Here is a 27,277-nt window from a genome sequence, read left to right as displayed (position 1 = left end):
GCCTGCCTCTGCCTCCCGAGTGCTGGGATTAAAGGCGTGCGCCACCACCAGTCAGGGTTGCACTCTTTTTAGAAATAATTTCATATTATTTCTTTTTAGTATATGAGTGTTTGATTGTGTGTGCACCACATATGAGTCTAGTGCCCTGTGGGATCAGAAGTCATCTGGAACTGGAGTTATGGACAGCTGTATCACTTTGTAGGTGCTGGGAAATTGTATTCTGACCCTCTGCAACAACTAGTGCTCTTAGCGAGCCATCTCTCCTGTCCCCTGGCCACATCAGTAGCTATGATTACCTGCACAGGACCTATTCAAGTTTGGACCCCATTCTTTTCATGGAAGAGGGAGGAACCCTATACTTCCTGGGAGTTTAAATGCAATTAACTGTTGATGGGGAGAGTTTCTATTGCTGTGGTGGTAGTGGGGTTCTATTGCTGTGAAGACACACCATGACAATTGTTATAAATGAAAAACATTTAACTGGGGTGGCTTACATTTTCAGAAATTTAGTCCATTATCATCGTAGTGTGACATTGTGCCCTATATCTTGCAGGCAACAGGAAGTGAACTGAGACACTGGGCTGTACCTTGAGTATATACGAGACCTCAAAGCCTGCCTCCACAGTGGCACACTTCCTCCAACAAAACTACATCTACTCCAACAAGGTCACACCTCCTCATAATGCCACACCCTTGGGGGGTCATTTTCTTTCAAAACACCACAAGGAGGGAAAGACTTTTTTTTTTTTTTTTGGTTTTTCGAGACAGGGTTTCTCTGTGGCTTTGGAGGCTGTCCTGGAACTAGCTCTTGTAGACCAGGCTGGCCTCGAACTCACAGAGATCCGCCTGCCTCTGCCTCCCGAGTGCTGGGATTAAAGGCGTGCGCCACCACCAGTCAGGGTTGCACTCTTTTTAGAAATAATTTCATATTATTTCTTTTTAGTATATGAGTGTTTGATTGTGTGTGCACCACATATGAGTCTAGTGCCCTGTGGGATCAGAAGTCATCTGGAACTGGAGTTATGGACAGCTGTATCACTTTGTAGGTGCTGGGAAATTGTATTCTGACCCTCTGCAACAACTAGTGCTCTTAGCGAGCCATCTCTCCTGTCCCCTGGCCACATCAGTAGCTATGATTACCTGCACAGGACCTATTCAAGTTTGGACCCCATTCTTTTCATGGAAGAGGGAGGAACCCTATACTTCCTGGGAGTTTAAATGCAATTAACTGTTGATGGGGAGAGTTTCTATTGCTGTGGTGGTAGTGGGGTTCTATTGCTGTGAAGACACACCATGACAATTGTTATAAATGAAAAACATTTAACTGGGGTGGCTTACATTTTCAGAAATTTAGTCCATTATCATCGTAGTGTGACATTGTGCCCTATATCTTGCAGGCAACAGGAAGTGAACTGAGACACTGGGCTGTACCTTGAGTATATACGAGACCTCAAAGCCTGCCTCCACAGTGGCACACTTCCTCCAACAAAACTACATCTACTCCAACAAGGTCACACCTCCTCATAATGCCACACCCTTGGGGGGTCATTTTCTTTCAAAACACCACAAGGAGGGAAAGACTTTTTTTTTTTTTTTTGGTTTTTCGAGACAGGGTTTCTCTGTGGCTTTGGAGGCTGTCCTGGAACTCAGCTCTTGTAGACCAGGCTGGCCTCAAACTCACGAGATCCGCCTGCCTCTGCCTCCCGAGTGCTGGGATTAAAGGCGTGCGCCACCACCAGTCAGGGTTGCACTCTTTTTAGAAATAATTTCATATTATTTCTTTTTAGTATATGAGTGTTTGATTGTGTGTGCACCACATATGAGTCTAGTGCCCTGTGGGATCAGAAGTCATCTGGAACTGGAGTTATGGACAGCTGTATCACTTTGTAGGTGCTGGGAAATTGTATTCTGACCCTCTGCAACAACTAGTGCTCTTAGCGAGCCATCTCTCCTGTCCCCTGGCCACATCAGTAGCTATGATTACCTGCACAGGACCTATTCAAGTTTGGACCCCATTCTTTTCATGGAAGAGGGAGGAACCCTATACTTCCTGGGAGTTTAAATGCAATTAACTGTTGATGGGGAGAGTTTCTATTGCTGTGGTGGTAGTGGGGTTCTATTGCTGTGAAGACACACCATGACAATTGTTATAAATGAAAAACATTTAACTGGGGTGGCTTACATTTTCAGAAATTTAGTCCATTATCATCGTAGTGTGACATTGTGCCCTATATCTTGCAGGCAACAGGAAGTGAACTGAGACACTGGGCTGTACCTTGAGTATATACGAGACCTCAAAGCCTGCCTCCACAGTGGCACACTTCCTCCAACAAAACTACATCTACTCCAACAAGGTCACACCTCCTCATAATGCCACACCCTTGGGGGGTCATTTTCTTTCAAAACACCACAAGGAGGGAAAGACTTTTTTTTTTTTTTTTGGTTTTTCGAGACAGGGTTTCTCTGTGGCTTTGGAGGCTGTCCTGGAACTAGCTCTTGTAGACCAGGCTGGCCTCGAACTCACAGAGATCCGCCTGCCTCTGCCTCCCGAGTGCTGGGATTAAAGGCGTGCGCCACCAACGCCCGGCTGGAAAGACTTTTTCTTAAGTGATGCCATTACTGGTGAGGTGCCCTGCTCCTGTGAGTGACTCTAAGGAGATTCACTGGGTCTCTCTCTCCTCTCTCTCTCTCTCTCTCTCTCTCTCTCTCTCTCTCTCTCTCTCTCTCTCTCTCTCTGTCTCTCACACACACACACACACACACACACACTAGCACTAACACACAAACGTACACTTGCACAAAACCACACACACACAGGATACACTAGAGCAGAGGAGGAACTAGATGGGAGGGGCTTAGTGGTAATGGGAAGGAGACAAAAGAGGGTAAGGGCTGTGAATATGCCCCAAATACACTATGTACATAAGGAACCCTGTTATTATATATAATTAATATATATATAATAAATACACCATGTACATAAGGAAACCTGTTATTATGTATAATTAATATATATAATAAATACACTATGTACATAAGGAAACCTGTTATTATATATAATTAATATATATATAATAAACATTATTTTTTTAAATTTATTTTGTTTTTTCGAGACAGGGTTTCTCTATATTGTTTTTAGAACCTGTCCTGGAACTTGCTTGGTAGAGCAATCTGGTCTCGAACTCACAGAGATCTGCCTGCCTCTGCCTCCCAAGTGCTGGGATTAAAGGCGTGCACTACCAAAGTCCGGCTTAAACATTATTATATATATATATATATAAACATTTTTTAGAGCTGGAGAGATGGCTCAGCGGTTAAGAGCACTGGCTGCTCTTCCAAAGGACCTGGGTTCAATTCCTAGCACCCATATAGCAGATCACTACTGTCTGTATCTCCTGTTCCAGGGGATCCAACACCCTCACACAGACATATATGCAAGCAAAACACCAATGTATATAAAAATACAAATAAATAAATAAACAAACCCCACATTTTTTAAATGAGGACTGAGCATGGTGGCCCATGCCTATAATCACAAGTATTTGGGAGTTAGAGGCCTGAGCACGAGTTCAAGGTCATCCTCCACTATAAGGTGAGTTCCAAGCTAGCCTAGAATACAAAGTGAAACCTCATTTCAAACCATTGTTTCAGGTCTAGAGCGATGACTCAGGGGTTAAGAATGTTTGCCACTCGCTCTTGCATAGGATTAGCACCCACATCAGGCAGCTGCTAAATTCCTGTAACTCCAGCTGTAGGGGATCCAATATACTCTTCTGGTCTCCATGGGCACCGCACACACAAAAGTTAGGGCCAGGCATTGTGGTACAATGCCTTTAATACCAGTAATTGGAAGGTAGGGGCAGGCAAGTTCAAAGACAACCTGGTCTACATACATACGCACACGACACACATATTTAAGTACATACACACATATATAAATGAACTGCTATTTAGATCACAGAGTTGTATAACCATAACCTCAATTTCAAAACATTTCCATTAATCCCCCAAAGAACCTATAATTACCAATTACCTCCAAATTCCTTCATCCCCTTCTACTTCCCCTCCTAGACAACCACTAATATGCTTCCCATCCATGTGGGTTTGCCTCTTCTGGACATTTCAGGGACTTATAGTCATATGATCTTTTTGAGTGTCTTTCTTTCATTAGCACTCTGTTGATCCTTTTGTAGCAAGTATCATTACTTCATGCCTTTACCCTGCTGTACGGGCAGGTGCCGTAGTTCATTGACCCATTCGTCATTTGATGGAAGTTGGGAAATCTCCACTTAGGAACTATTATGAATAATACCGTTGTGAACATCTGCGTGCATGTTTTCATATGGGTGTACATTTTCCTTTCTCTTGGGTAGGCATCTAGGAATGGAATTCTTGGGCCTGTATTTAACCTTTAGTAACTGCCAAGTTTTCTAGAGCAACAGCATTTTACCTGCCTCCCAGCCATGAAGCAGGGTTCCAGTTACTACACAGGACCTGTCATGAGAGCTAACACAGGAGTGCAGCTACAGGGTACGCCTTCTAAGACCCTGCCTAAGAATGGTCCTCCTCGTCAACCAGACACACACTGTGAGAAGTGGAGAGAGGGGAAAGGGACACCTGCCTGACCAGGCAGACCAGCCAGGCCCATGCTGGCAACCAGTGGGGAGATAGCCGTGCAGTCAAACCATGCTCACATCACCTGTCATTGGTTGGTTTTATGGCAGGGTCTAAAGTAGCCAAGGCTAGCTCTGAACTCTCTATGTAGCCAAGGCTGATGTTAAAATTCCTGATCCTCGCCGGGCGTTGGTGGCGCATGCCTTTAATCCCAGCACTCGGGAGGCAGAGGCAGGTGGATCTCTGTGAGTTGAAGACCAGCCTGGACTACCAAGTGAGTTCCAGGACAGCCTCCAAAGCCACAGACAAACCCTGTCTTGAAAAACCAAAAAAAAAAAAAAAAAAAATTCCTGATCCTCCTCCATGCCTTTTATTTTTTAGTTTATCAAGAACAGAGTTTTACTGGGCGTTGGTGGTGCACACCTTTAATCCCAACACTTGGGAGGCAGAGGCAGGCTGATCTCTTGTGAGTTCAAGGCCAGCCTGGTCTACAGAGCTAGTTCCAGGATAGGCTCCAAAACAATACAGAGCAACTCTGTCTTGAAAAACCAAAAAAAGAAAAAAAAACAAAAACAAACAAACAAAAAACCAGAGTTTTAAGACTGGCAGTGGTGGTACACATCTTTAATCCCAGAGGCAGGAATTCGAGGCCAGCATGATTTACAGAGTGAGTTCCTGGACAGCTGGGATCACAGAGAAACCCTGTCTCAAAAAAAAAAAAAAAAAAGGAAGAAAATAGGGTGGTGAGATGACTCAGCAGGTAAAAGTCCTTGATGCCAAGCCTGACAACCTGAGTTTGATCCCAGAGACCACCATGGGAGAAGGAGAGAAGGGACTTCCACATGTGCTCTGTGGCATGTGCTGCTGCTGTGTGCATGTGTTCATGTGTGTGTGCATGTATGCACATGTACATGTGGGCGGGTGTTTGTATGTGTGTGTGAATTCGTATGTGTGTTCATGTGTGGTTAATGCATGTGTGGGAGTGTATGTGCCTGGTATGTGTGCTTGGTGTGTGTGCACAAGTGTGTGTATGTGTACAAGAGTATGCGTGTGTGTATGTGTGTGAATAAAAGTAATTCTTAGAAAACATAAAAGGTTTTAACACCAAAGCTTAACAAAGGATAGTATCCACTAAAATAGCTCAGTGGGTAAAGGTGTTTGCCATCAAGTGACAACCTGAGTTTGATCCCTGAGCCACAAATGGCAGAAGAAAACTGATTCTAGCAAGTGGTTCTCTGTTGTCCGAATCTGTGTTATGGTAGGCCCTCCCTACAGAGGGGATTAGAGATAGTTCAGTAGATAAGAGCACTCACTGCTCTTCCAGAGGACTCAGGTTCAGTTCCCAGCACCACACTGGGAAGCTCACAGTCTGCTGTGTCTGCAGCTCCAGGGGAATCTGATGCCCTCTTGTGGCCTCAGTAGGCAGCCACATACATGTGACACATATGCTCATAACCCTAAATAAAAACAAGTCTTTAAAAATAAACCAATCATGTGCTTAGAAATATAAAAGTGCCTAGAAAATGTCCGCTCTTTAAGTGTTTTCAGTCTAGTGTAGGGGTGCATCCCTCTAATCCCAGCACTTGGGAGATAGAGGTAGGTGGATTTCTGTGAATTAGACACTAGCCTGGTCTGCATAGTGAGACCCTGCCTTAAAGTAAAATAAAATAAATAATAAAAAATTAAAAGGAGCCGGGCAGTGGTGGCGTATGCCTTTAATCCCAGCACTCGGGAGGCAGAGGCAGGCAGATCTCTGAGTTCGAGGCCAGCCTGGTCTACAAGAGCTAGTTCCAGGACAGCTTCCAAAGCCACAGAGAAACCTTGTCTGGAAAAAAAACAAAAACAAAAAAACAAACAAACAAAAAAACAATACAGAGAAACCCTGTCTCATAAAAACCAAAATTAATTAATTAATTAATTAATTAATTAAAAGGATAGAAAATCTTCCTGGGTATGGTGACACATGCCTTTAATCCCAGTCCTGGGGAGGCAGAGGCAGATGGATCTCTGTGAGTTTGAGGTCAGCCTGGTCTACAGATGGAATTCCAGAACAGCCAGAGCTATACCAAGAAGAGAAATTGTTTCAAAAAACAAAACAGAGCGTTGGTGGTGCATGCCTTTAATCCCAGCATTCAGGAGGCAGAGGCAGGTGGATCTCTGTGAGTTCGAGGCCAGCCTGGTCTACAGAAACAGTTCCAGGGCAGGCTCCAAAACAATACAGAGAAACCCTGTCTCGCAAAACCAAACCAAACCAAACCAAAACAACAACAACCTCACCCCCCCCCAAAAAAAAACACCAAAGAGCATTGATCTTGAGAAAATAAAGCAAAGCATGATGCTGGACCGAGGCTGCAGCTCAGAGGCAGAGTGATTACTTAGCATGCCCCCAGTGCTAGACAGATTAAAGGAGTGCTCCACACATCTGGCACTGGGGGCATTCTCTGTGCAAACTGCCCGAGGAGCACCAGAAGCAGCTCCTGGTGCTTCAGCCGACTAGGTTTTCTTTCTTTCTTTTTTTCTTTTTCTTTTTGGTTTTTTGAGACAGGGTTTCTCTGTAGCGGCTGTCCTGGAACTCACTTTATAGACCATGCTGGCCTCAAACTCACAGAGATCCGCCTGCCTCTGCCTCCCGAGTGCTGGGATTAAAGGCGTGCGCCACCAACGCCCAGCGCCGACTAGGTTTTCTAAATGTCACAGGTGAAAGACCCAGTGCAGGGATTAAAGGCGTGCGCCACCAGCCCGTCTGGAGAAGCACGATTAGGACTAGAACGGGAGAGTGAGGGGAAGAGCTCCCGCCTGGTGTACACACACCCTCAATCACAAAAAACGCCAACCATGAGAAAGAGGTGTCAGCCCTCAGCCCCAACAGATCATTTCTCGTTTGAAAGGAAGACACTAGGAGGCAGTAGACAGCCAGGGCTGTGACTGTAAACCTAGAAGCCAGGAGAGAAGAGCGGAAAACCCCTCCCACATAGCAGTCAGGCCCAAGCAAGTCTGTGTGGACTGAGATTCAAGCCGGGCAGGACGGCAGATCGGTGTGTTGTAGACACACTTTAAGTTGCCTAGACCTAAGGACACAGCTGAAGCTAGTCTTGCCTTCACCTCTCAAGTGTGTGCACCACCATGCCCTGTGAGAAAAATTTGTGAAGGTGAATTATCTCAAATCAAAACCAATTCTGTGGTAGGCAGTGTGGTGCACACCAGCAACCTCAGGATCAGGAGATAAGGAAGGCTAGCCTGGGCTATAGAGAGACCCATCTCAAACATACATAGACACATACACACATATGCACAGTCGTACATACACACATGCGCACATACACACACACTGGAACATGCACGCATACACGCATGTAGACACACCATACTCCTGAACACATACACCACATATGTACATACACACACCATATACATACACTCACACACAAACTCGTGCACACACACACGACACTTCTGAACACACACACACACATATACACATACATTCACCATACACATACACTCTCTGCTTCTATATATATATAATATATACATATACATATATTATATATATATATATGTATATATATATATCACACACAGGAACTTGTGCACACACACAGACCACACACTCTTTTTGCATACACAGCTGGAGATGGTTGTAGCAGGTAAAAGTCTTGCCAAGCAATCTATCATGAGGATTGGTGTTTACATCTCCAGAATCCATGCAAATGCCACAAATCCCCAGAGGACACGGTGTCCCACCTGTGATCCAGGCTCCAAAGCTGGCAATGGCACCTCTGGAGCCAGCAGGCTAGCCAGAGTAGCTGCAATGCTGAGCTCTGCTTCAGTGGACAGACCCTCCCTCCATGGTGAGGTGAGGAGTGATGTAAGATTCTGGACCTCAGCTTGAGCCCCCACACATGTGCACACATGAATCACATATATGTGAACACACATATCCACACATGTACCACATGGACACATGGAGGGCAGAAACAAAACCAAAAGTTTTTCTTTTTTTCTAAAGGAAATGGTTTTTGCTGTGAGGAGATAAATTATAATAATAAATGCCAAGGAGATGATGTCAGAGAAGGGGGTCAGCCTTCTCAGGCACAGAGTTCCTTTATTTCAGGCACAGAATTCCTTTATTCCCAAACATTTCCCCTTCCAGCATTACCTATTTCACCCCCACACTGAGGCAACTCCTTCAAACATGAGGGCACAGTTTTGAGACCTACAAGCTCATCATTCTTCCTTTCTGTTACCTCACTCAAGACCACGAACTTTTTTTCAGTGATCACATTATTTCGTAGAACTCTTTGAAGTCCACACTTTCCCATTTAGTAACTTTATATATTTACTTACAGCCTCTCACTCCTCCCTCCCTCTGCCCCCCAAGACAGCCTTGCTCTGGGTCAGCTGGAATTTGCCCTGTGAACAGGCTGACCTTGAACTCCATGTAGTCATTCCAATTCTGTGTTTAGCGTGCTGGGGTTCCAGGCAATGCCATGTGCCAACATGCTTGCCTCCCTTCCCTCCCATAACTATTTTAATTCCAACGGACAGAATTTAACACTACATCCCAAGAAAAACTGCCTTTATCAGCTGATTTAAAATTTTTATTTATTTGTTTGTGGTTCTGGGGAGAGAACGAAGAGCCTTGAGTAAACTAAGCTACAACCCCATCACAAAAACAAACAAATAAACAAACAAGCAAAAAAACCCTTTTAGGACTAGAGAGCTGGCTCAGTGGTTAAGAGCTCATATTGTTAATGCAGGATCCAAGTTCAGTGCCCAGTACTGACATCAGATGGCTCATAACTGCTAATATGTCTGTCTCTAAGGGATCTGGTACCCTGACCTCTGCAGGCACCTGTACTTATATGCACACACCCATACACATATGGAGCTGTATTTATGGGCAAGGTACCCAAGGTGGAGACTGTAATCTAACTCTGGTCTCTTGGCAAGAGCAGTACACACTCTTAACCTCAGAGACATTCACCAATGTTTCTTTGAGACCAGGTCTTGGGAAACCAAGACTAGCTTGAGTTTACAGTCTTGTCTCAGTCTCCAGAACAACTAGGATTACAAATCATCATTATACTCATCCTTATGTTTGACTACATTGCTATAGTTATGGCAAAGAAAGTAACTAATTAAAAAAGAAAGACTGAAAGATGGCTGGAGGGAGGGTTGTAAAAGTGCTTGCTGTACAAATATTAGGACCCGAGTTCAAATCCCCAGTACTAGTGACAGAAGTTACAGCTCAGTGGTTAAGAACACTGCCTGGTAATGCAGAGGACCCAGATCAGTTCCCAGAACCCAAACAAAAGTTTCAAACTATAGGCTGGGTGGTGGTGAGGCACGCCTTTAATCCCAGCACTTGGGAGGCAGAGGCAGGCGGATCTCTGTGAGTCTGAGGTCAGCCTGGTCTACAAGAGCTAGTTCCAGGACAGTCTCCAAAACAATACAGAGAAACCCTGTCTCAAAAAACCAAAATCAAAGAAACAAAAGGTGTACCTCACAAGTTTGCTTGTTTGTTTGTTTCTCTGAGACAAGGTCTTTCTGTGTGGACCAGGCTGACCTCGAATTGACAGAAGGCTCCCATGACCATCCCAAGAGCTTTAAAATTTTTAACATTAATTTAAAAAGTGCACAAACTGGGTTGGAAATATGGCTCAGTAGTTAAAAGCTCTGGCTGTTCTTACAAAGGACCCAGATTGGGTTCCCAGCACCCACATGGTCGCTCACTGCTGCCTGTAACTCTAGTTTCAGGTAATTTGGCACACTTTCTGGCCTCCAAAAGCACCAGGCACACATGTGGCATGCAGACAGACCTGCAGGCAAAACACCCACACACATTTTTAAAAATGCACAATATATTGTCATGGTGGTGCTTGCCTGTAACCCTAGGAGACAGGAGACTGGAGACTAAGGTGGGGAGGGGTGATCTGTTTGAGGGCAGCTTAGTCTACACAGCTACATTATAAGTTTCAAGCCAACCAAGGTTACATGGTAAGAATGGAAAACAGCCAAGAAAAAAAGCACACATGAGGAAATACATACAAACTCTTTGCCTGAAACAAAGAAACAAATGCATCAAACTAACAAATGCATCAAACTATCAAACTCATCTGTCAACAGCAAGATGAAGAGCAACGCAACAGTGTTGCAATTCATTCACCCCAAACTAACAAATATATACATATATATATATGAAATCAGTCATGTGCACAGTCACAATATGCAAATATAACTTTCTCAGATGCTTCAGAACATTGACTTGCAAGATTTCAAAGACTTTCTTCACTTAACATTTTCATTTATTTATTTTGGGTATGTAGAAGTCAGAGGAGTCCCCTACCATGTGGGCTCTGGGGAATGGGACTTAACCTCTGCCAGCTGAGTCATCTTGACAGACACCCCCAAAGACTCTTAAAATTACTTCTTTTTCATTATTTTCATTAATGAATGTCTAGTACATGTGTGTGAGTTCGAACACATGCCATAGTCTGTGTGTGGAGGTCAGATGACAAATTTCAGGAAGGGAGTGATTCTCTCCTTCTATCTTGGGACCCAGGGCTGGAAATCAGGTCATCAGGTTTGTGTGGCAATTGCTTTTACCTACAGAGCCATGTCATCAGCCCTCAAAGACTTCTCAACAAGTATATTAGTGACAATGTAGATACTTCCCTGCCTCTCCACCCAGACCTTATGACTTAGAATCTGAACATCAGGCAGTTTGCTTAGTTGCCAACTGGGTGTCTAGCATGTGCAAGGCCGTAAGATCCATCCCCCGCCCCAAACAAAAACCGGAATCTAAATCTTAAACACCTCTCATAATCCAAAGGGAATGGAGAGCAGAGACAAGACATTTTAGATGTATTCAATACATGAACCCCTGAAACAAAGTTCATTTGGTTTTATTTTAATGGGTATCCTGTGATGGAAAAAGAATCAGGAACAACAAGCCCCGCAGCGGTGGCACACACCTTTAATCCCAGGACTTGGGAGGCAGAGGCTGGTGGATCTCTGTGAGTTCAAGACCATCCTGAGATACAGAGCTAAATTCCAGGCCAGCCTGGGATAACCCCAAAACTTACAAAAAAAGAGAAGGAAACTTTTATATAGTACTATATAGATTTGAGGAGAATAAAGATAGATGGACTCCCTTTCAAATGCACATATATATTTATATATATGAATAATATATGTGATAGAACATTAGTCTATACATTATACATATTGATACATGACATATATCAAAATATATGTAGAGCTTTCTGTTTTCTTTTCTTTCTTTCTTTCTTTTTTTTTCGAGACAGAGTTTTTCTGTGTAGCTCTGGCTGTCCTGAAACTCAATCTGCAGACCAGGCTGGCCTTGAACTCAGAACTCAGAGATCCACCTGCCTCTCCCTCCTAAGAGTTAGGACTAATGGCCTGCACCACTGCCTGCCTACTGTAGTGTTTTATTTCGTAAGCATATAAACAGAATGAATGCCACATAAACTAAGACCCACTAGGGTACTACTGCCCTGATGAGACCAGTGTTTGAGTCTCTGAAATGATCTTTTGAAGTCTTTCCCTGTTTGCCTCCAACATTCCACCAGATAAGCTAAGCATGGACCTCTGAAAGAACAACTACAATGCTCAGGGTGGGTAAACATCTCCTCTCCAGCATCGCATGCCACAAAGTGCCAAGAAACTGCCAAGGATATTGTCTGACAAAGACGGGCAAGATTGTCCATCTCTCTCCCACCAGGCTGTCCGATCACTGAACTATTGCTTACCTTCTCAGGCAACCATGGGTTAATCATACGGCTCCTTGCTAAGTCTGGCTATCTGCAGGGTTCCAAGCCACCGCTCGGGAGGCAAGACCCAGAGAGTCACAGAGCTCTCTGCCTTAATCCCAAGGCATGTTATCTCCCCAAATTCCTCTGCCAGGATGGGTGGGGTAGGGTCTCTAGTCTAGAAGCACTCACGCTCAATTCTTGATGAGCCCTGAGACCTCTCCGGCTACCTGGTTTCAGCTATCTGGTTTGAGTAAGAAGAGAAATGGGATAGAGGTAGGGGTAGATGCAATTAACCAAAATGATAAAATAATCTGGGGGAGTGAAGCCCAGGGACAAGGTCTAGGATGACACACACACACACACACACACACACACACACACACACACACAGCAGCAGCAGTGAAACAAACTTCATTTCACAAGATACAAAGTTGCAAAGTTGACTGCTCTTATTCCCCCTGCTTTCTCCAGCCTCACAAACCCTGGCTCTAAATTCCTTTAACTCCAGAACCAGGTGCAAAAGGGCAAGGAAAGAAGGGGGAAGAGAGGCTGAAGGGAGAGGAATCTCGGTCCCCTCTTAAAGGAGAATGCTAACCCAAGGGCACTCCCGGGTCCCTAGCAGAGGAAGTAGCTGGATTCCCCCAAAGCTGTTTCCTACCTTCTTGTTGTTCTTGTTATACCCAAAAGTCGAAATCCCAGGCCGGGAAGTCACTGATAGCAGCATTTTTTCTTTACTGTTAGGGAGTTGAGAGAGAGAAAGAAGAGAGTGAGGGAAAGGGAGGGAGGAAAGAGGGAGGAAGGAGGGGGTAAAAGAAGAGGGAAGAGAGGAAGGGAGGGAAAGAGGGAGGGATAGGGAGAAGGGAGGGGGAGGAGAAAGGGGAGAAAAGGAGTGAGTGAGAGAGAGAGAGAGAGAGAGGGAGAGAGAGAGAGACAGAGAGAGAGAGAGTGTGTGTGTGTGTGTGTGTGTGTGTGTGTGTGTGTGTGTGTAGGGGGGGCTGCGGGGAAGAATGAGCTAGGTCTGCCTCACGTCACTGACAGAAGTTAACCGAGAGTCAGGACAAGCACTTCCACTGGGTCCTAATGCCCAGGATGTTCTTTTTGGATTTCTTTTACATAGTTAGAAAGAAGTTCTTTCTTAGGTCTAATCCTTTTCAAATGCATCACCATTCCTCTATGAACAAGTTCTGATTATCACAAAAAGACAATTTTCCAATCATCCATGAAAAGACAAAGGCTTTTCTTGTTGTTTTGTTTTGATTTGGAACTTTCTTTCCCTTGGATCTCAGCTGCAAGACTTCAAGCTTGGCCTGCAAAATGGTTTAGAAGTAAAGGTTGCCAAGCCTAAGTTAGGTCCCTAGATCTACAAGGCAGAAGGAGGGGACCAACTACCAAAAACTGTTCTCTGGTCCTCACAAGCACCGAGTGTGGTATGCCCACACATACGCATACAAAATAAATGATACATAAGATTTTAAGATTTCAATCACTTGACTCTGCCTTCCAGAGAATGCAAAGAGAACTATATTGAGACACACTGTGTGAGATGAGCTCAGAGCTCAAACTACTTTGTATTTAGGGTGATCCTAAGGGACTAAGAGAACATGGAGGCTTGAGAGAGGGCTTAGGAGTTAAGAGCACTGGCTGCTCTTCCAAAGGACCACAGGTGACATCCCTCATCCATACCAGGGGGTTTACAACAACCACTTCTATTGCCTCCAGCTTCCAAGGACACCAACATCCTCATGTGATCTCTCACTCTCACATGTGCTCTCTCTCTCTCTCTCTCTCTCTCTCTCTCTCTCTCTCTCTCTCTCTCTCTCTCTGTCCTCTCCCCTCCCTCTCTCTCGCACACACCTTTTTTTTTTTTTTGGTTTTTTTCGAGACAGGGTTTCTCTGTGGCTTTGGAGGCTGTCCTGGAACTCACAGAGATCCTCCTGCCTCTGCCTCCTGAGTGCTGGGATTAAAGGTGTGCGCCACCAACACCCAGCTCACACACACCTTTTTAAAAGATAAAAATTGATTTTTTTGGTAATTTTTGTGTGCATTGGTGTTTAGCCTGCATGTACATCTGTGTGAAGGTGCCAGATCCCCTGGGACTGGAGTTACAGGCAGTTCTGAGCTACCATGTGGGTGCTGGGAACTGAACCTTGGTCCTCTGGAAGAGCAGCCAATGCCATTAAGTGCTGAGCTGTCTCTCCAGCCCAGAAAACAGATCCTGATAAGGAGATAAATAAATAAAGCAATGATGCTGCTGGAAAGAAAGACGATGGCCTGGGGATGGTGATGTACTGTGGGAGAGCTCTGGCTGTAGCTCATGTTGAGGAAATCACCAAAGGGCAGAGGATCACACGCACAGGCCAGCCTGGTCACACTCGCAGGCCAGCCTGGTCACACGCGCAGGCCAGCCTGGGCTATGCATTCTCTTCTCTTGCTTGGATGATGGTTCAACAGTGAAGATGCCCAAAGATCTGGACTCAACTTCTGGGAACCACATGGTAAAAGGAGAACCCACTCTGGAAGTTGTTCTCTGATCTCCACACATGCTGCTGCATGCGTACCCCCAATCACTCACACACACACACACACACACACACACACACACACCATTTAACAAAAGAGAACAAAGGTGAGTACACTGACAGGCTATGCCAGCATTCCCATTTCAGATTCTCTCAGCAAGAAGTTCACACTTAGGAAGGCATCCTCAGCCAGGCGTGGGGGATCATGCCTTTAATCCCAGCAAAAAACAACAATCATCAATCAGAGCAATTTCATGAAGCTCAGTGCTTTTTAATTTTTTTGAACGAGTAAAAGCCCTTTTATTATTATTTTATTTTTTGTTTTTGATTTTTTGGAGATAGGGTTTCTCAGTGTAGCTGTCCTGGAACTCTCTCCATAGACCAGGCTGGTCTTGAACTCACAGAGATCAGCCTGCCTCTGCCTCCTGAGTGCTGGGATTAAAGGTGTATGCCATTGCCTCCTGATTTTTTTTTGTGATAGCAGAGATCAAAACAAAAGGCTACAGTATCTTCTACCAGACTACACAAAGCAATGTCTTCAGCCCAAGTGAAAGCTGTCTTCTTTAAGTTTATTAGTTTTTTGTTTTGTTTTGTTTTTGAGATAGGGTTTCTCTGTATTGTTTTGGAGGCTGTCCTGGAACTCTGTAGGCCAGGCTGGCCTTGAACTCACAGAGATCTGCCTGCCTCTGCCTCCTGAGTGCTGAGATTAAAGAGGTGCTCTACCAATGCTGGGCTATGTACTTTTTTATGTAAGATAGGGTCTCGCTCCGTAGCTCTCACAGACTCAAACTCAGTTTCCCCCTCCCCAGATGCCGTAGTGTGGTATTATTGGCATATACATGCACAACCATGCCTCATTTTGTGTGTGTGTGTGTTTGGTTTGGTTTTGGCTGTTTCTTTGGGCAGTGCTAGGTGACCAAGCCCTGTACCCCTGCGCCACATCCTCAGCCCTCCAATTTACACTTAGAGCTCTCTTTTTAAAGTTAGTTCATTTAACTGTTTGAGTATTATATACAGCATGTGTTCCTGGCATCAGAAGAGGGCATCAGATTCCCTAGAACTGGAGCTACAGATGTTTGTGAGCCACCCCACCGTGGGGGTGCGGAAATCAAGCCTGAGTCCTCTGGATTAACTCTTAACCACCGAATCGGCTCTCCAGCCCTGTCTGAGACTCTTGAGACAGGGTCTCAAGCTGTCACTGAGTTCCACATAGTCAGAGATAAAGAATTCCTAATCCTCCTGCCTGCTTTCCTGGGGGCTAGGTAACAATTATACAATCTTGCCCAACTCTGACTCTGTACTCTATCATTTCTTAGCCCTTAAAACCCCTGAAGATTAAACAAGTAGGAAAACTCACCAGGTACGGAATTGATAGCCACGCTGAATGAAGTTCAGGGACTTAGGATGTCGTCTCTGACCTGTCAAACAAACAAACACCACAACTCTTTAAAAAGCATGTTTCACTAAGGAGGAAAATATGAGACTTTTTAGGAAAGAAAGAACAGAACTTAGGAGTCAAGAATCTCACGCTGCCACAGTAACAGTCACCTCCAATATGCCCTGGGAGCAGTAGTAACAAGAAAATAAACCGTTAAGAATGACACCAAGGAGGCCTACCCATCCAATTAGAGCAGGGAGGGAGACTAGCCGGCTTCAGAGCCCTTCCTCAGGCCTCCTGGATGCCATCACACACTCTCCAGAAGTAAATTAACCGTCTTTGTCACAACGGACATGCAACCCAAACTCTAGGAAGAAGTCCTGCTCTCTGGTTTTCTCGTCCCTATTTTGCTGTAATAGCCGAACAGACAGTACCAGCATTCTGCAGAGTAAATACACAAATGCGCAGCTACCCCCAACGCTAACTTTCATTTATAACAGGACAGGAAGTGCCTGCTCAACTCAAGGGACACAGGAAGGGTGGGGACAGCCTCAATGTGGGAATTGCAACTGAGAATGGGAACGGCAGTCCAGCCCAGTAAATAAGTAAATAATAGCATCTCTCAGGGACACCGAATTTTTCAAGAACTTCCTTTTCCACCCTCAGAAATTTTCATTCATCATACACAACTCATTCTTGTGGTTTTAGAACAGTTATCCTAAATGATATTAAGTGGTAGCTCACCATGGCCAGTTCCAGACTAGCCAGGCTATATAGTGAGACCTTGTCTCAAATAGATAAATAAGTAGCCAGGCATGGTGATGCATATCTTTAACCACAGAGGCGGGCATATCCATGAGTTTGAAGCCAGCCTGGTCTCCAAAAATGTTGCAGACAGCCAGAGCTGTTATACAGAGAAACCCGTCCCCCAAAAATACAAAAATAATTGGGTCCTATTCTTTTCTTTTTTTTTTTCCAGACAGGGTTTCTCTGTATTGTTTTGGAGCCTGTCCTGGAACTCATCGGTAGACCAGGCTGGGTCTCTAACTCACATAGATCCACCTGCCTCTGCCTCCAGAGTTCTGGGATCAAAGGCACGTGCCACCACTGCCTGGCTTTTATTCTTTTCTTTTTTGTTTTTTTCCCCCAAGAGTTTTTCTGTGTAAACAGTCCTGGCTGTCCTGGAACTCACTTTGTAGATCAGACTGACCTTGAACTCAGAGATCCGCCTGTCTCTGCTTCCTGAGTGCTGGGATTAATGGCATGCACCACCACCACCCGTCTAATTTTTAAAAAGGAAAATTGTTTTATTTTATTTTGAGCCAAGTTTCACTATGCAGCCTCCACTGGCCTCAAGCTCAATGCTGCAGCTTTCTTTCCTCCTGGGATGGACATGAGTTACTACAGCCTGCTTTAACTTGCAACTGAAACATAAAAGCATCAATGTTATACATACTAACCAACATCAGTCAATGTTTTTATAAAAGTATACATTGTATAGTATTTAGATCAGGTTAAACATCTGTCCCTTCAAACATTTATCATTTGTGATGAAAACATTTTCTTTCTGCCTAGAGGCAGAGTTTTGTTAACAATTTAGTCCAGTCCTTCAACTCAAAAGCTAAGAGACCCTGAGAAAACTACTTCACATGTCTGAAACCGTAAAATAAAAGATTTACTTTTATTTGTGTGTGTCTCTGTATACACAAACTCCATAGTGTGCTTGTAGTCACAGAACAACTCTCAAACTGTTCCCAGAGCTATTTCCCTCCAGTTACCTGTGGGGGGGGACTGGACTCAGGTCCCAGACCCACGCACAAGTGCTTCTACCTGCTAAGCTATCATACCAATCTTTAGCTTTTTTAAAAACAGTCCCTTGTATCTCAAATGTTTCTCATTTGTAAAATGAGGGAAATGTCCCAGCACTTGGGAGGCAGAGGCAGCCTGATCTACAGAGCAAGTTCCAGGACAGCCTCCAAAACAATACATACAGAGAAACCCAGTCTCAAAAAACCAAAAAAAAAAAAAAAAAAGGAAGTAATTACCTATTTCCTATCACTGTACACGAAACAAAATGAAGCAACAGCATCTATGCAGCTTGTAGGGAAGTTCTGGACACTTAGTAAACACCCAGATGTCAGTCCCATTATGACTCGGTACTGTCTCCTAGTATGTATCCCTGGGAGTATCATGTAACTAACACTCTAACACTGAAGACCTTAAGAGAGCATTTCTGAAAACTATCTTAGTTACAGTCAAGATTATACTATGGAAGCCGGGCAGTAGTGGCACACGCTTTTAGTCTCAGCCAGAGCTTGGGAGGCAGAGGCAGGAGGATGTCTGTGAGTTTGAGGCTAGCCTGGTCTACAGAGAGAGTTCCAGGACAGCCTCCAAAGCCACAGAGAAACCCTGTCTTGAAAAACAAAGATTATACTATGGGATGGCAAGATGGTAAAGATACTTGCTTCACAAACCTGAAAGCCTGAGTTCAAAACCCAGAACCACAGTGGAGAGAGAACCAACTCTCCAGAGGTGTCCTCAGGTTTCCGTACATTTATCACAATACGTGTTTGTCCAAGCACACATACACTCTCAATAATGATAAATGTAAACTCTCTTTTTTGGCTTTTTGAGACAGTTTCTCTTTTTATCTTGGGAACCTGTCCTGGAACTCACTCTGTAGAGCAGGTGGCTGACCTCAAACTCAGAAATCCACCTGTCTCCACCTCCCAAGTGCTGGGATTAAAGGCATATACCACTACCACCACCACCACCTGGTTTGAAATCTAAAGCATCTTAAATACTAAGACTATTGTAGGACTAAGGGAAGTGAGGTTCACACCTGTCCTCTTAGCACTCAAGAGGAATGCCACAGTTCCAGACACACCTGATCTATACGGAGTTCCAATCCAGGGCTGCATAGTGAAATCCTATTAGAAAATAAAGCCTGTTCTAGGATGGACCAAGGAGGCTCAACTACACACCAGGAAAACATCAGGTAAGTTTGGTAGTTGTCTGCAGATCTTCACAACTAAGCCTACCCACTTTTCTGAGTTCTAACTAAAAAAGAATGACTTCCCCTCCTTTTTTCTCTCTTCCTTGATTGCTGTCTTAGATCCCAAGCAACATTTCCCTCACTCTGGACATTCTCACTTTTTCTCTGCAGGGAGGAAAGTCTTTTTCTGTCTGGTGCAGCTGCTTGCAGACCTCTGTTGATGCCTGCTTTCTGGGATCCTAACTCAAAAGGCATTAACTTTCTTTCTGTCTCATAATCCACCACCTCCTCCAGGCGTCTGCCAAGATTGATCGATTGCCTGCCCTGTTTTCCTTTCAAACTCTGATAAAAATAGTCCTGTAGCTGCAAAAGGAAAACATTTTAAAAAATATAAAAACAGTTTAAAATCTTGAGATGCATAAAAATCATACTTCCCGGGGGCTGGAGAGATGGCTCAGAGGTTAAGAGCACTGACTGCTCTTCCAGAGGTCTTGGGTTCAATTCCCAGCAACCACATGATGGCTCACAACCACCTACAATTCAATCTGGTGTATATGTAATAAATAAATAAATCTTTAAAAAAATCATACTTCCCCCTGGATATACTGCTGCATTTTTTAGTCTGTCCAGTAAATTTAGGGCCACAGAAGTAAGGCATCCCAGATATACTCACTTACAAATTAGGTCAAACAGCATGAACAATACCAACTAGAAACTGCAGTTCCAGTGAGTACATACACATCTGTTTGTGGTGCTGGGATTCAAGTCCAAGTCCAATAGAGTGTGTCTACCTACATCTTTAAAGGGAGGTATGGATTCTTGTGAAGGAGATGGGGAAGCATCAGGTTCTGGGGCTCTGCTCAGGAAGTATATTCGAAAGAGAGAATCCTAAGCCTCCAGCATTTTCTGTCATCTTCATTATATTGCTCACGTTTTTCTAGATCTAGTCAATCTCTAACTACTAGTTCTCATGAGCCCAGCACTAGAGTTCTTTAGTTTTTGCTTTATTTATTTACTTACTTATTTTCTTGTGGGGGCCCCTCACTGTGCTGCTCAGCCTGGCTTCCAACTCAAACTCCTAATTATCCTCCCCAAGAGGTGAGGTTATAGGCAGTGCCACTGTGCCCAGGCTAAGAGCTGCTTTTCAGAGAGAGGGAGTAGAAATTATCTGTAATGTCATTTAGGAAAAGAGACATTTTTACATCCTGATTCAGTATAGACTTGGAGTTTCTCTAGAACATGTCCTGGTGGGGAAAAGCACTTACTCTTGCTGGGTATGCTGGCACACACTCCTAGCATTTGGGAGGCAGAGGAAGGTAGATCCTTGTTGAGTTTGAGGCCAGCCTGGTCTACAGACTGAGTTCCAAGACTGCCAGGGCTACAAAGTGAGAGTCTATCTCAATAAACCAAAAAAAAAAAAATCAGAACAACTTTTTATTTTTGTGACGGTGTGTATGTGCCTGCCAAAGGCAGAAGAGGGCGCTAGATTTCCTGCAGCTGGAGCTACAGGCAGCGGTGTGGGCACTGGAAATCATACACTGGTCCTCCGGGGAAATAGTAAGCACTCTTAGCCTCTGAGTCATCATCTCTCCACCACATTTAAAACAAAACAAAACAGTCTCAGTGGGCAGGGGTGGTGCATGCCCTTTGACCCCAGCACTCAGGAGGCAGAGGCAGGTGGATCTCTGTGAGTTCCAGGTCTACAGAGTGAGTGCCAGGAAGGTTGAAGATATAGCTGGTGAGGCACTTGCCTATCATGAGTGAAGCCCTGGGCTTGAGCCTCGCACCATGCAAAGCCAGGTATGGTGGCACTCAAGTGTATTCCCAGCACTTGGGAGGGGAGGAAGGGAGATCTGGAGTTCAAGGTCATCTTCCTCCACCATCTTCAAGGCAGCCTGGACTATGTAAGTCTGTGTCAAACAGCAAAAAAGAGAAGAACACAGGAAAGTGACCCATAGAGAAGACAAGTGTTTGCCTAACCACATATATGTGCACACAATGTATAACACGTGTGTGCCTCAGCTGGGCAGTGGTGGCACACGGCTTTAATCCCAGCACTCGGGAGGCAGAGGCAGGAGGATCTCTGTGAGTTTGAGGACAGTCTGGTCTTCAAAGAGAGTCTCCAAAAACTACAGAGAAACCCTGTCTCAAAAAACCAAAACAAACCAAAGCAAAACCCAAACAACAACAAAAAAACACGTGTGTGCCTATGCCTGAAAAGAGGAAGAGAGAGCTCGGGACCTCTGTAAGAGCAGCAAGTACTCTTACCCGCTGAGCCACCATCTCTCCAGCTCCCCCCTCACCTCCCCTGCCCTCCTACTTTTTGAGACTGGGCCTTACTATATAGCACTGACTGTCATAGAACTTACTATGTGGACCAGACTGGCCTCAGACTCAGAGAGCTGCCTGCCTCTGCTTCTCAAATGCTGGGATTAAAGACTTGGTTCCATTCATGTGTTTTCTTCACACCTGAGATACTAATTTTGCCTCGTCCTAGCTATCTCTAAATCAAGTAACTCCAATGATCCCAGAAGGGGTCATGACCTCAATTCAACTAGTAGGTTCGACCAGATTAAACTACTACTATATTTATGGATCAAATTTCAATATTTTTATCATTGAATACTGCTAACTTCATATGGTTACATTGGTATATAGCAAATAAATGTAAGACCATGAGGATGACAATGAGCCAAAATACTGAGGGCCAGGAGCATAGTTCAATGGTGGAACATTTGCCACACATGCATAGGACCTAGGTTCAATCCCCAGTGTGCCTGGAAACAAACAGCAAATAATAATAATAATGATGATAATAATAATAAACCTATTAATTTGAAGTAGCCTTAACAAACAATACCTTGTATATAACTGTCAAACAATTAAAAAATTTGCTAGGGGTCATGGCAAACAAACTGCTGTAGCCTCCAGAACATATTACAAGTGTATGTATTCATGCCAGCTAGGAATCTAGAATTTCTGACCCTAGATTCTATCATATTTGCTTAAGATGAGCAAGTGCCACCACACCTGACTTTTTAATATATTTTTTAAAAGATAGGCTCTTATGACCGGGCAGTAGTGGCACATGCCTTTAATCCCAGCACTCAGGAGGCAGAGGCAGGCGGAGGCCAGCCTGGTCTACAGAGAGTCCAGGACAGCAGGACTACACAGAGAAACCCTGTCTTGAAAAACAAAAACAAAAACCCGATAGGGACTTACATAGTCCTGCCTGGCCTTAGACTGGCTGTGGAGGATGACCTTGAACGGCTGATTCTGTCCCTGCATCCCAAGTGCTGGCATTGCATTACAGGGGTGCGGTACCACATCCACTCACTGGAATATTTTTGTTAGATTTGTAAGAGCCCCATTTTCGCCTCTTTTAGGTTGAAGTTTGTATTTATTTATTTTGAGACAAGTTCTCGATATATATTCAGGCTGGGATGGGACTCAGTTTCTCAGCTTGGCCTCCTCAGTACTGAGATTTTATGTGAGAAGCAGAGCAACTTAGGGGAGCAGAGGGTTTATTGGGCTTACTCTTTGTCTTAGTTAGGGTTTCAGTTGCTGCAAGGGAACACCAGCACCAAAAAGCAAGTTGAGGAGTAAAGACTCTTTTGGCCTACATTTCCACATCGTTGTCATCACTGAAGGAGTCAGAACAGAAACTCAAACAGGGCAGGAACCTGGAGGCAGCAGCTGATGGAGGCCACGGAGGAGGGCTGCTTACTGGTTTGCTTAACCAGTTTTCTTATAGAACCCAGGACCAGCAGGACTGGCATGAACTGGGCCCTCAGGCATTGATCAATAATGGAGAAATACCAGCCGGGCGGTGGTGGCAAACACCTTTAATCCCAGCACTCGGGAGGCAGAGGCAGGCGGATCTCTGTGATTTTGAGACCAAGCCTGGTCTACCGAGCGAGTTCTAGGACAGGCTCCAAAACAATACAGAGAAACCATGTCTCAAAAAAACAAAAACAAAACAATAATGGAGAAATGCCTTACAGCTGGATCTATCGCGTGGAGGCACTTCCTCAGCTGAGGCTCCTTCCTCTCTGATGACTCCGGCTTGTGTTGAGTTGACAGGAAAACAGCCAGGGCACTCTTCCACGCCATAACCCTCACTAAGGAATACAAGGAAGAAACTGAGGCAGAGACCATGCTTACTGACTTGTTCCTGCTGGCTTGCTCCATTACCTTTCTGACACAGCATGGGCTCACCTGCTGCCCACAGTGGGGTGGATTCTCTTATATCAATTAGCAATCAAGAAAATGCCCCAGACATGCTCACAGGACAAGCTGATGGAGGCCACTCTCCAACTGTTCTCTCTTCCCAGGCGTGTCAGATTGACTGGCAAGATCAGCCACCACATACTCCACACCCAGCTCAACTATCCACCCCTCCGCAGTTCTGAAAAGCAAATCCAGGATTCTTGTATACTGGGCAAGCGCTCTAACCCTGAGGTATAGGGCAGCCCCCATCTCATATCTCCCAGATTCCCAGATTGTGAACACTGACAAAGTAGGAACTCTTTAGTTTGTTTTTTTGTTTGTTTTGTTTTTTGAGACAGGGTTTCTCTGTGGCTTTGGAGGCTGTCCTGGAACTGGCTCTCGTAGACCAGGCTGGTCTTGAACTCACAGAGATCCACCTGCCTCTGGTTCTAGAGTACTGGGATTAAAGGCATGTGCCACCAATACCCGGCTTGCTTTGTTTTTCAAGATAAGGTTTCTCTGTGTAGTCCTGGCTGTCCTGGAACTCACTCTGTAGACCAGGCTGTCCTCGAACTCAGAGATCTGCCTGCTTCCGCCTCCTAAGTCCTAGGATTAAAGGCCTGTAGCTGGCTACCACCTTGAGGCTAATCTCTAAATCTTTACTACCTGTCTTGGCTTTCTATTGCTGTAAGAAAACAGCACAACCTAAACTGGGGTGGGCAAGGGTTTATTTCCACTTACTCTCCTGATCCCAGTCCATCATGAAGGGAATTCAGGGGAGGAACTCAAGCAGGAGCCACAGAGAAATGCTGTTGCTTACTTCAACCTGCTTTCTTATACAGCCCAGGACCACCTGCCCAGGGTGTGCTGGGCCCTCCCACATCAATCATTAAGAAAATGCCCTACAGACCGGCCTGCAGGCTGTTCTGATTTAGGCATTTTCTCAAGTAAGGTTCCCTGTCCCCAAATAACTTTTTAAAAAAGACAGAAACCAAGGACACCATCCAAATATAATTTAGATTCAAGAATGCTTGCTGATAGAATGTAATTTTCATTCTTTGTAGAGTGTCTCCAATGAAAAAGAGAGCCTCAAAGAATACTAGGAGAAACACTGCCACCTGCTGGGCAAAGCAGACAAGATGAAGACCCACTGAAAAAGACACCTGATGTCACCCTCTGATCTTTTTGTTTGTTTGTTTGTTTGTTTGTTTGTTTGTTTGTTTTTCGAGACAGGGTTTCTCTGTATTGTCTTGGAAGCTGTCCTGGAACTTGCTTTGTAGACCAGGCTGGCCTCGAACTCACAGAGTAGTACAGCTCTTAATTAAATGCAGGCGTGGTGTTACAGATGTGTATAATCTCAGCTGCTCAGGAGACTGAGGCAGGAGGAGTTAAATTTGAGCCCAGCAATATAACTAGTCCCCATCTCAAAAAACATGGATTGGGGTGTTCAACTGGTAGTGTTTGCCTATTGGGTATGGTTTGCCTAGCGGGTAGGAATTCTTTGGTTTAGCCCCTAGCCTGGAATAACCCCGGGGCAAGGTGACTGCGGGCCTACAATCCCTGCCCTCAAGATTGAAGGATCAGAGATTCAAATCATCCTTGGACAGTAAATTCAAAAGCACTCTAAGAGACACCCTATCTGAAAAGCAAAAACCAAGAAGTTTGCTTTCAGGCCAAGTCAGGAGTAGTGCACCCAGCTGTAGTTCCTGAACTAGAGGAAGTCCTCCGGATAGGAGAGCCGATAAGTCATGCAGGGAATGGTTAACAGATGGAAAAACAAACAAATCAGTCCACCTGATTTCAAAAGAAATACCTACTCCAAACAGTAAAAAGAGCCACAGTCCTATCGTACACGTAAGCATGGTTTGATATTTATTTTCCTGTGGTTACATTTTGTTTGTGGCAAGTTCTCCTCACATAGCTTAACCGGGTTTGCCCTCCTGGTCCTCCCGTCTAAGCTTCTCAGATGTCGGGAGTGCACACTACCACTCCTGGTCAGTATCATGGTCATTTAAACTCAAAAATGAAAATTTAGAGTTTAATAACATAACCCAGGCAACTCAAGAGGCGGCATTCAGTACTATCTCATAGCATAAAATAACCTTTTTCAGGAGTGAGGTAGTTTTCTCCTGGGTTAACTCAGTTGTCAATTTTGGAGAAGGCTGCATGGAAGAAAAAGCTTGTAATCCTAGATTTGTGTCTAATTTCTGCTCTGGGTTATCTTATGCAAGCAATCTTAACTTTCTTTTCATTAAAACGGTTTTTAAAGGCTGGAGAGATGACTCAGAGGTTAAGAGCACTGGTTGAACTTCTAGATGTCCTGGGTTCAATTCCCAGCAACCACACGGTGATTCATAACCAACTGTAATGAGATCGGCGCCCCCTTCTGGCCTGCAGGGATACATGCAGGCAGAACACTGTATACATAATAAATAAATGTTTTTTTTAAAGGTTCTTAAAAATATTTATCTGGGGGGGCCGTGAGAGCCATTGTCTATGTCAGCTCTCTTCGTCCACTACACCATGTGGGCTCCAGGGGTTGAGGGTAGGCAGCCATGAGACTTAGCAACAAGTGCCTTTACCCCCTGAGGCCTCTCTGTTCTCACTTCAAAACAGGCCTAATTGCTCCATAGGTCACTGCTGAGGAGAGAGAAACACGCTGAATAATTCACACTTAGTATAACTCCTGCCAAACAAAAGTGCTGTGAGGTGCAGTGGCCACCTGTGTGAGGTCTCTCGGGCGGCCCACGCTGACCTTGGACTCCCTAGGTTGCAGATGGCCTTGAACTTCGGAGCTGCCTGCCTCCATGCGTTGGGACTACGGGAATTCTGAGCAGCACACCCTTATTCTCAAAAATTCCTGTGTATTTTCCCCATCGAAGAGAAAGAGAGGGATAGGTCAAAACAGACAAACTTGGGCCAGGCGTGGTGGTGTGCACCTTTAATCCCAGGACTGTGGAGGCTAACGCAGGTGGATCTGAATTTGAGACCAGCCTGGTCTACCTAGGGAAAGGGAAAGGGCAGCCAGGGCTACATAGAGAGGCCCAGTCTCAAAAGTGAAAAGACAAAATTGGGGGAGCACTTATGTAATGTTTTGTGTTCTCTCTCTCTCTCTCTCTGTCTCTCTGTCTCTCTGTCTCTCTCTCTCTCTCTCTGTCTCTCTCTCTCTCTGTGTGTGTGTGTATGCGTGTGTGTTGCACACACCTGTGATCCCAGCATTTGAGAAGAGCTGAGGCAGAAGTTTACCTGGAGTTCGAAACCAACCCTGGCTACAAATTGAGTGCTAAGGCAACACGGGCTCCTTCACGAGACCTTCTCTCTAACACAACAACAACAAAAAAAGGTCTTCGTGTTCGCTGGCTTATTTTAATGCATGAACTGTACGGAAAGATAAGTCCTCCGCAGCCACCAAATAAACTGTGGGGGACAACACCAGGAAACCAGCACCGTAACGACTCGACCTGAAGCGCGGCTGTCTCTGGACGGGTTCGCTCCCCACTCACCCCAGCGCGCGTCCGTGACTGGGGTGCTTTGAGCCCGCAGCTCGCACAGCGGTTTAGGGCGTACCGGCCGCATCTGCCCCCGGCGCGCCGCGCCCCACGGTCACTAGGTGGCTCCTGCAGCCCGCAGCTCGCGCTCGTCTTTTTTTTTCTCTCTCGAGTAGCATTTTCGTCTGCACCAAGAGAATTCCATCGTCCCCAGGCCGGCCGCGTCTCCTCGAACTCCGACTGGGGGTTTCTCTCCCCAGCACCGCAGTGACGTGCGCGGGAGTCCGCGGGCGCTG

At 45.1% G+C, this 27,277-nt stretch overlaps 1 protein-coding gene across 3 annotated transcripts in view; it reads right to left on the bottom strand.

Moving 5' to 3' along the window:
• Rbms2 (RNA binding motif single stranded interacting protein 2) overlaps positions 1-27,185 on the bottom strand; it is a 56,515-nt gene extending 29,330 nt beyond the window's left edge. Inside the window, exons 1-3 of one of the 3 annotated variants that reach the window (XM_040754718.1) lie at positions 26,997-27,185; positions 23,287-23,405; positions 16,269-16,329 (exon numbers count right to left, since the gene is read on the bottom strand). Coding sequence is in view for 1 of the 3 variants with exons in the window: in XM_040754716.1 (XP_040610650.1) it covers positions 13,051-13,116 (66 nt within the window). In the remaining 2 variants the exon portion in view is untranslated. Of the gene's footprint in view, positions 1-13,050; positions 13,219-16,268; positions 16,330-16,528; positions 16,773-23,286; positions 23,406-26,996 lie in introns of those variants that run through there. The other 2 variants (XM_040754717.1, XM_040754716.1) reach the window with 2 other exon arrangements.
• Positions 27,186-27,277: the final 92 nt, after the last annotated feature.

Source organism: Mesocricetus auratus, unplaced genomic scaffold (genome assembly GCF_017639785.1).
Source record: "Mesocricetus auratus isolate SY011 unplaced genomic scaffold, BCM_Maur_2.0 Super-Scaffold_100011, whole genome shotgun sequence".
Classification (NCBI taxonomy): domain Eukaryota; kingdom Metazoa; phylum Chordata; class Mammalia; order Rodentia; family Cricetidae; genus Mesocricetus; species Mesocricetus auratus.
Note: the sequence above shows the minus strand (reverse complement) of the source record. Positions and strands in the feature narration are given on the sequence as shown.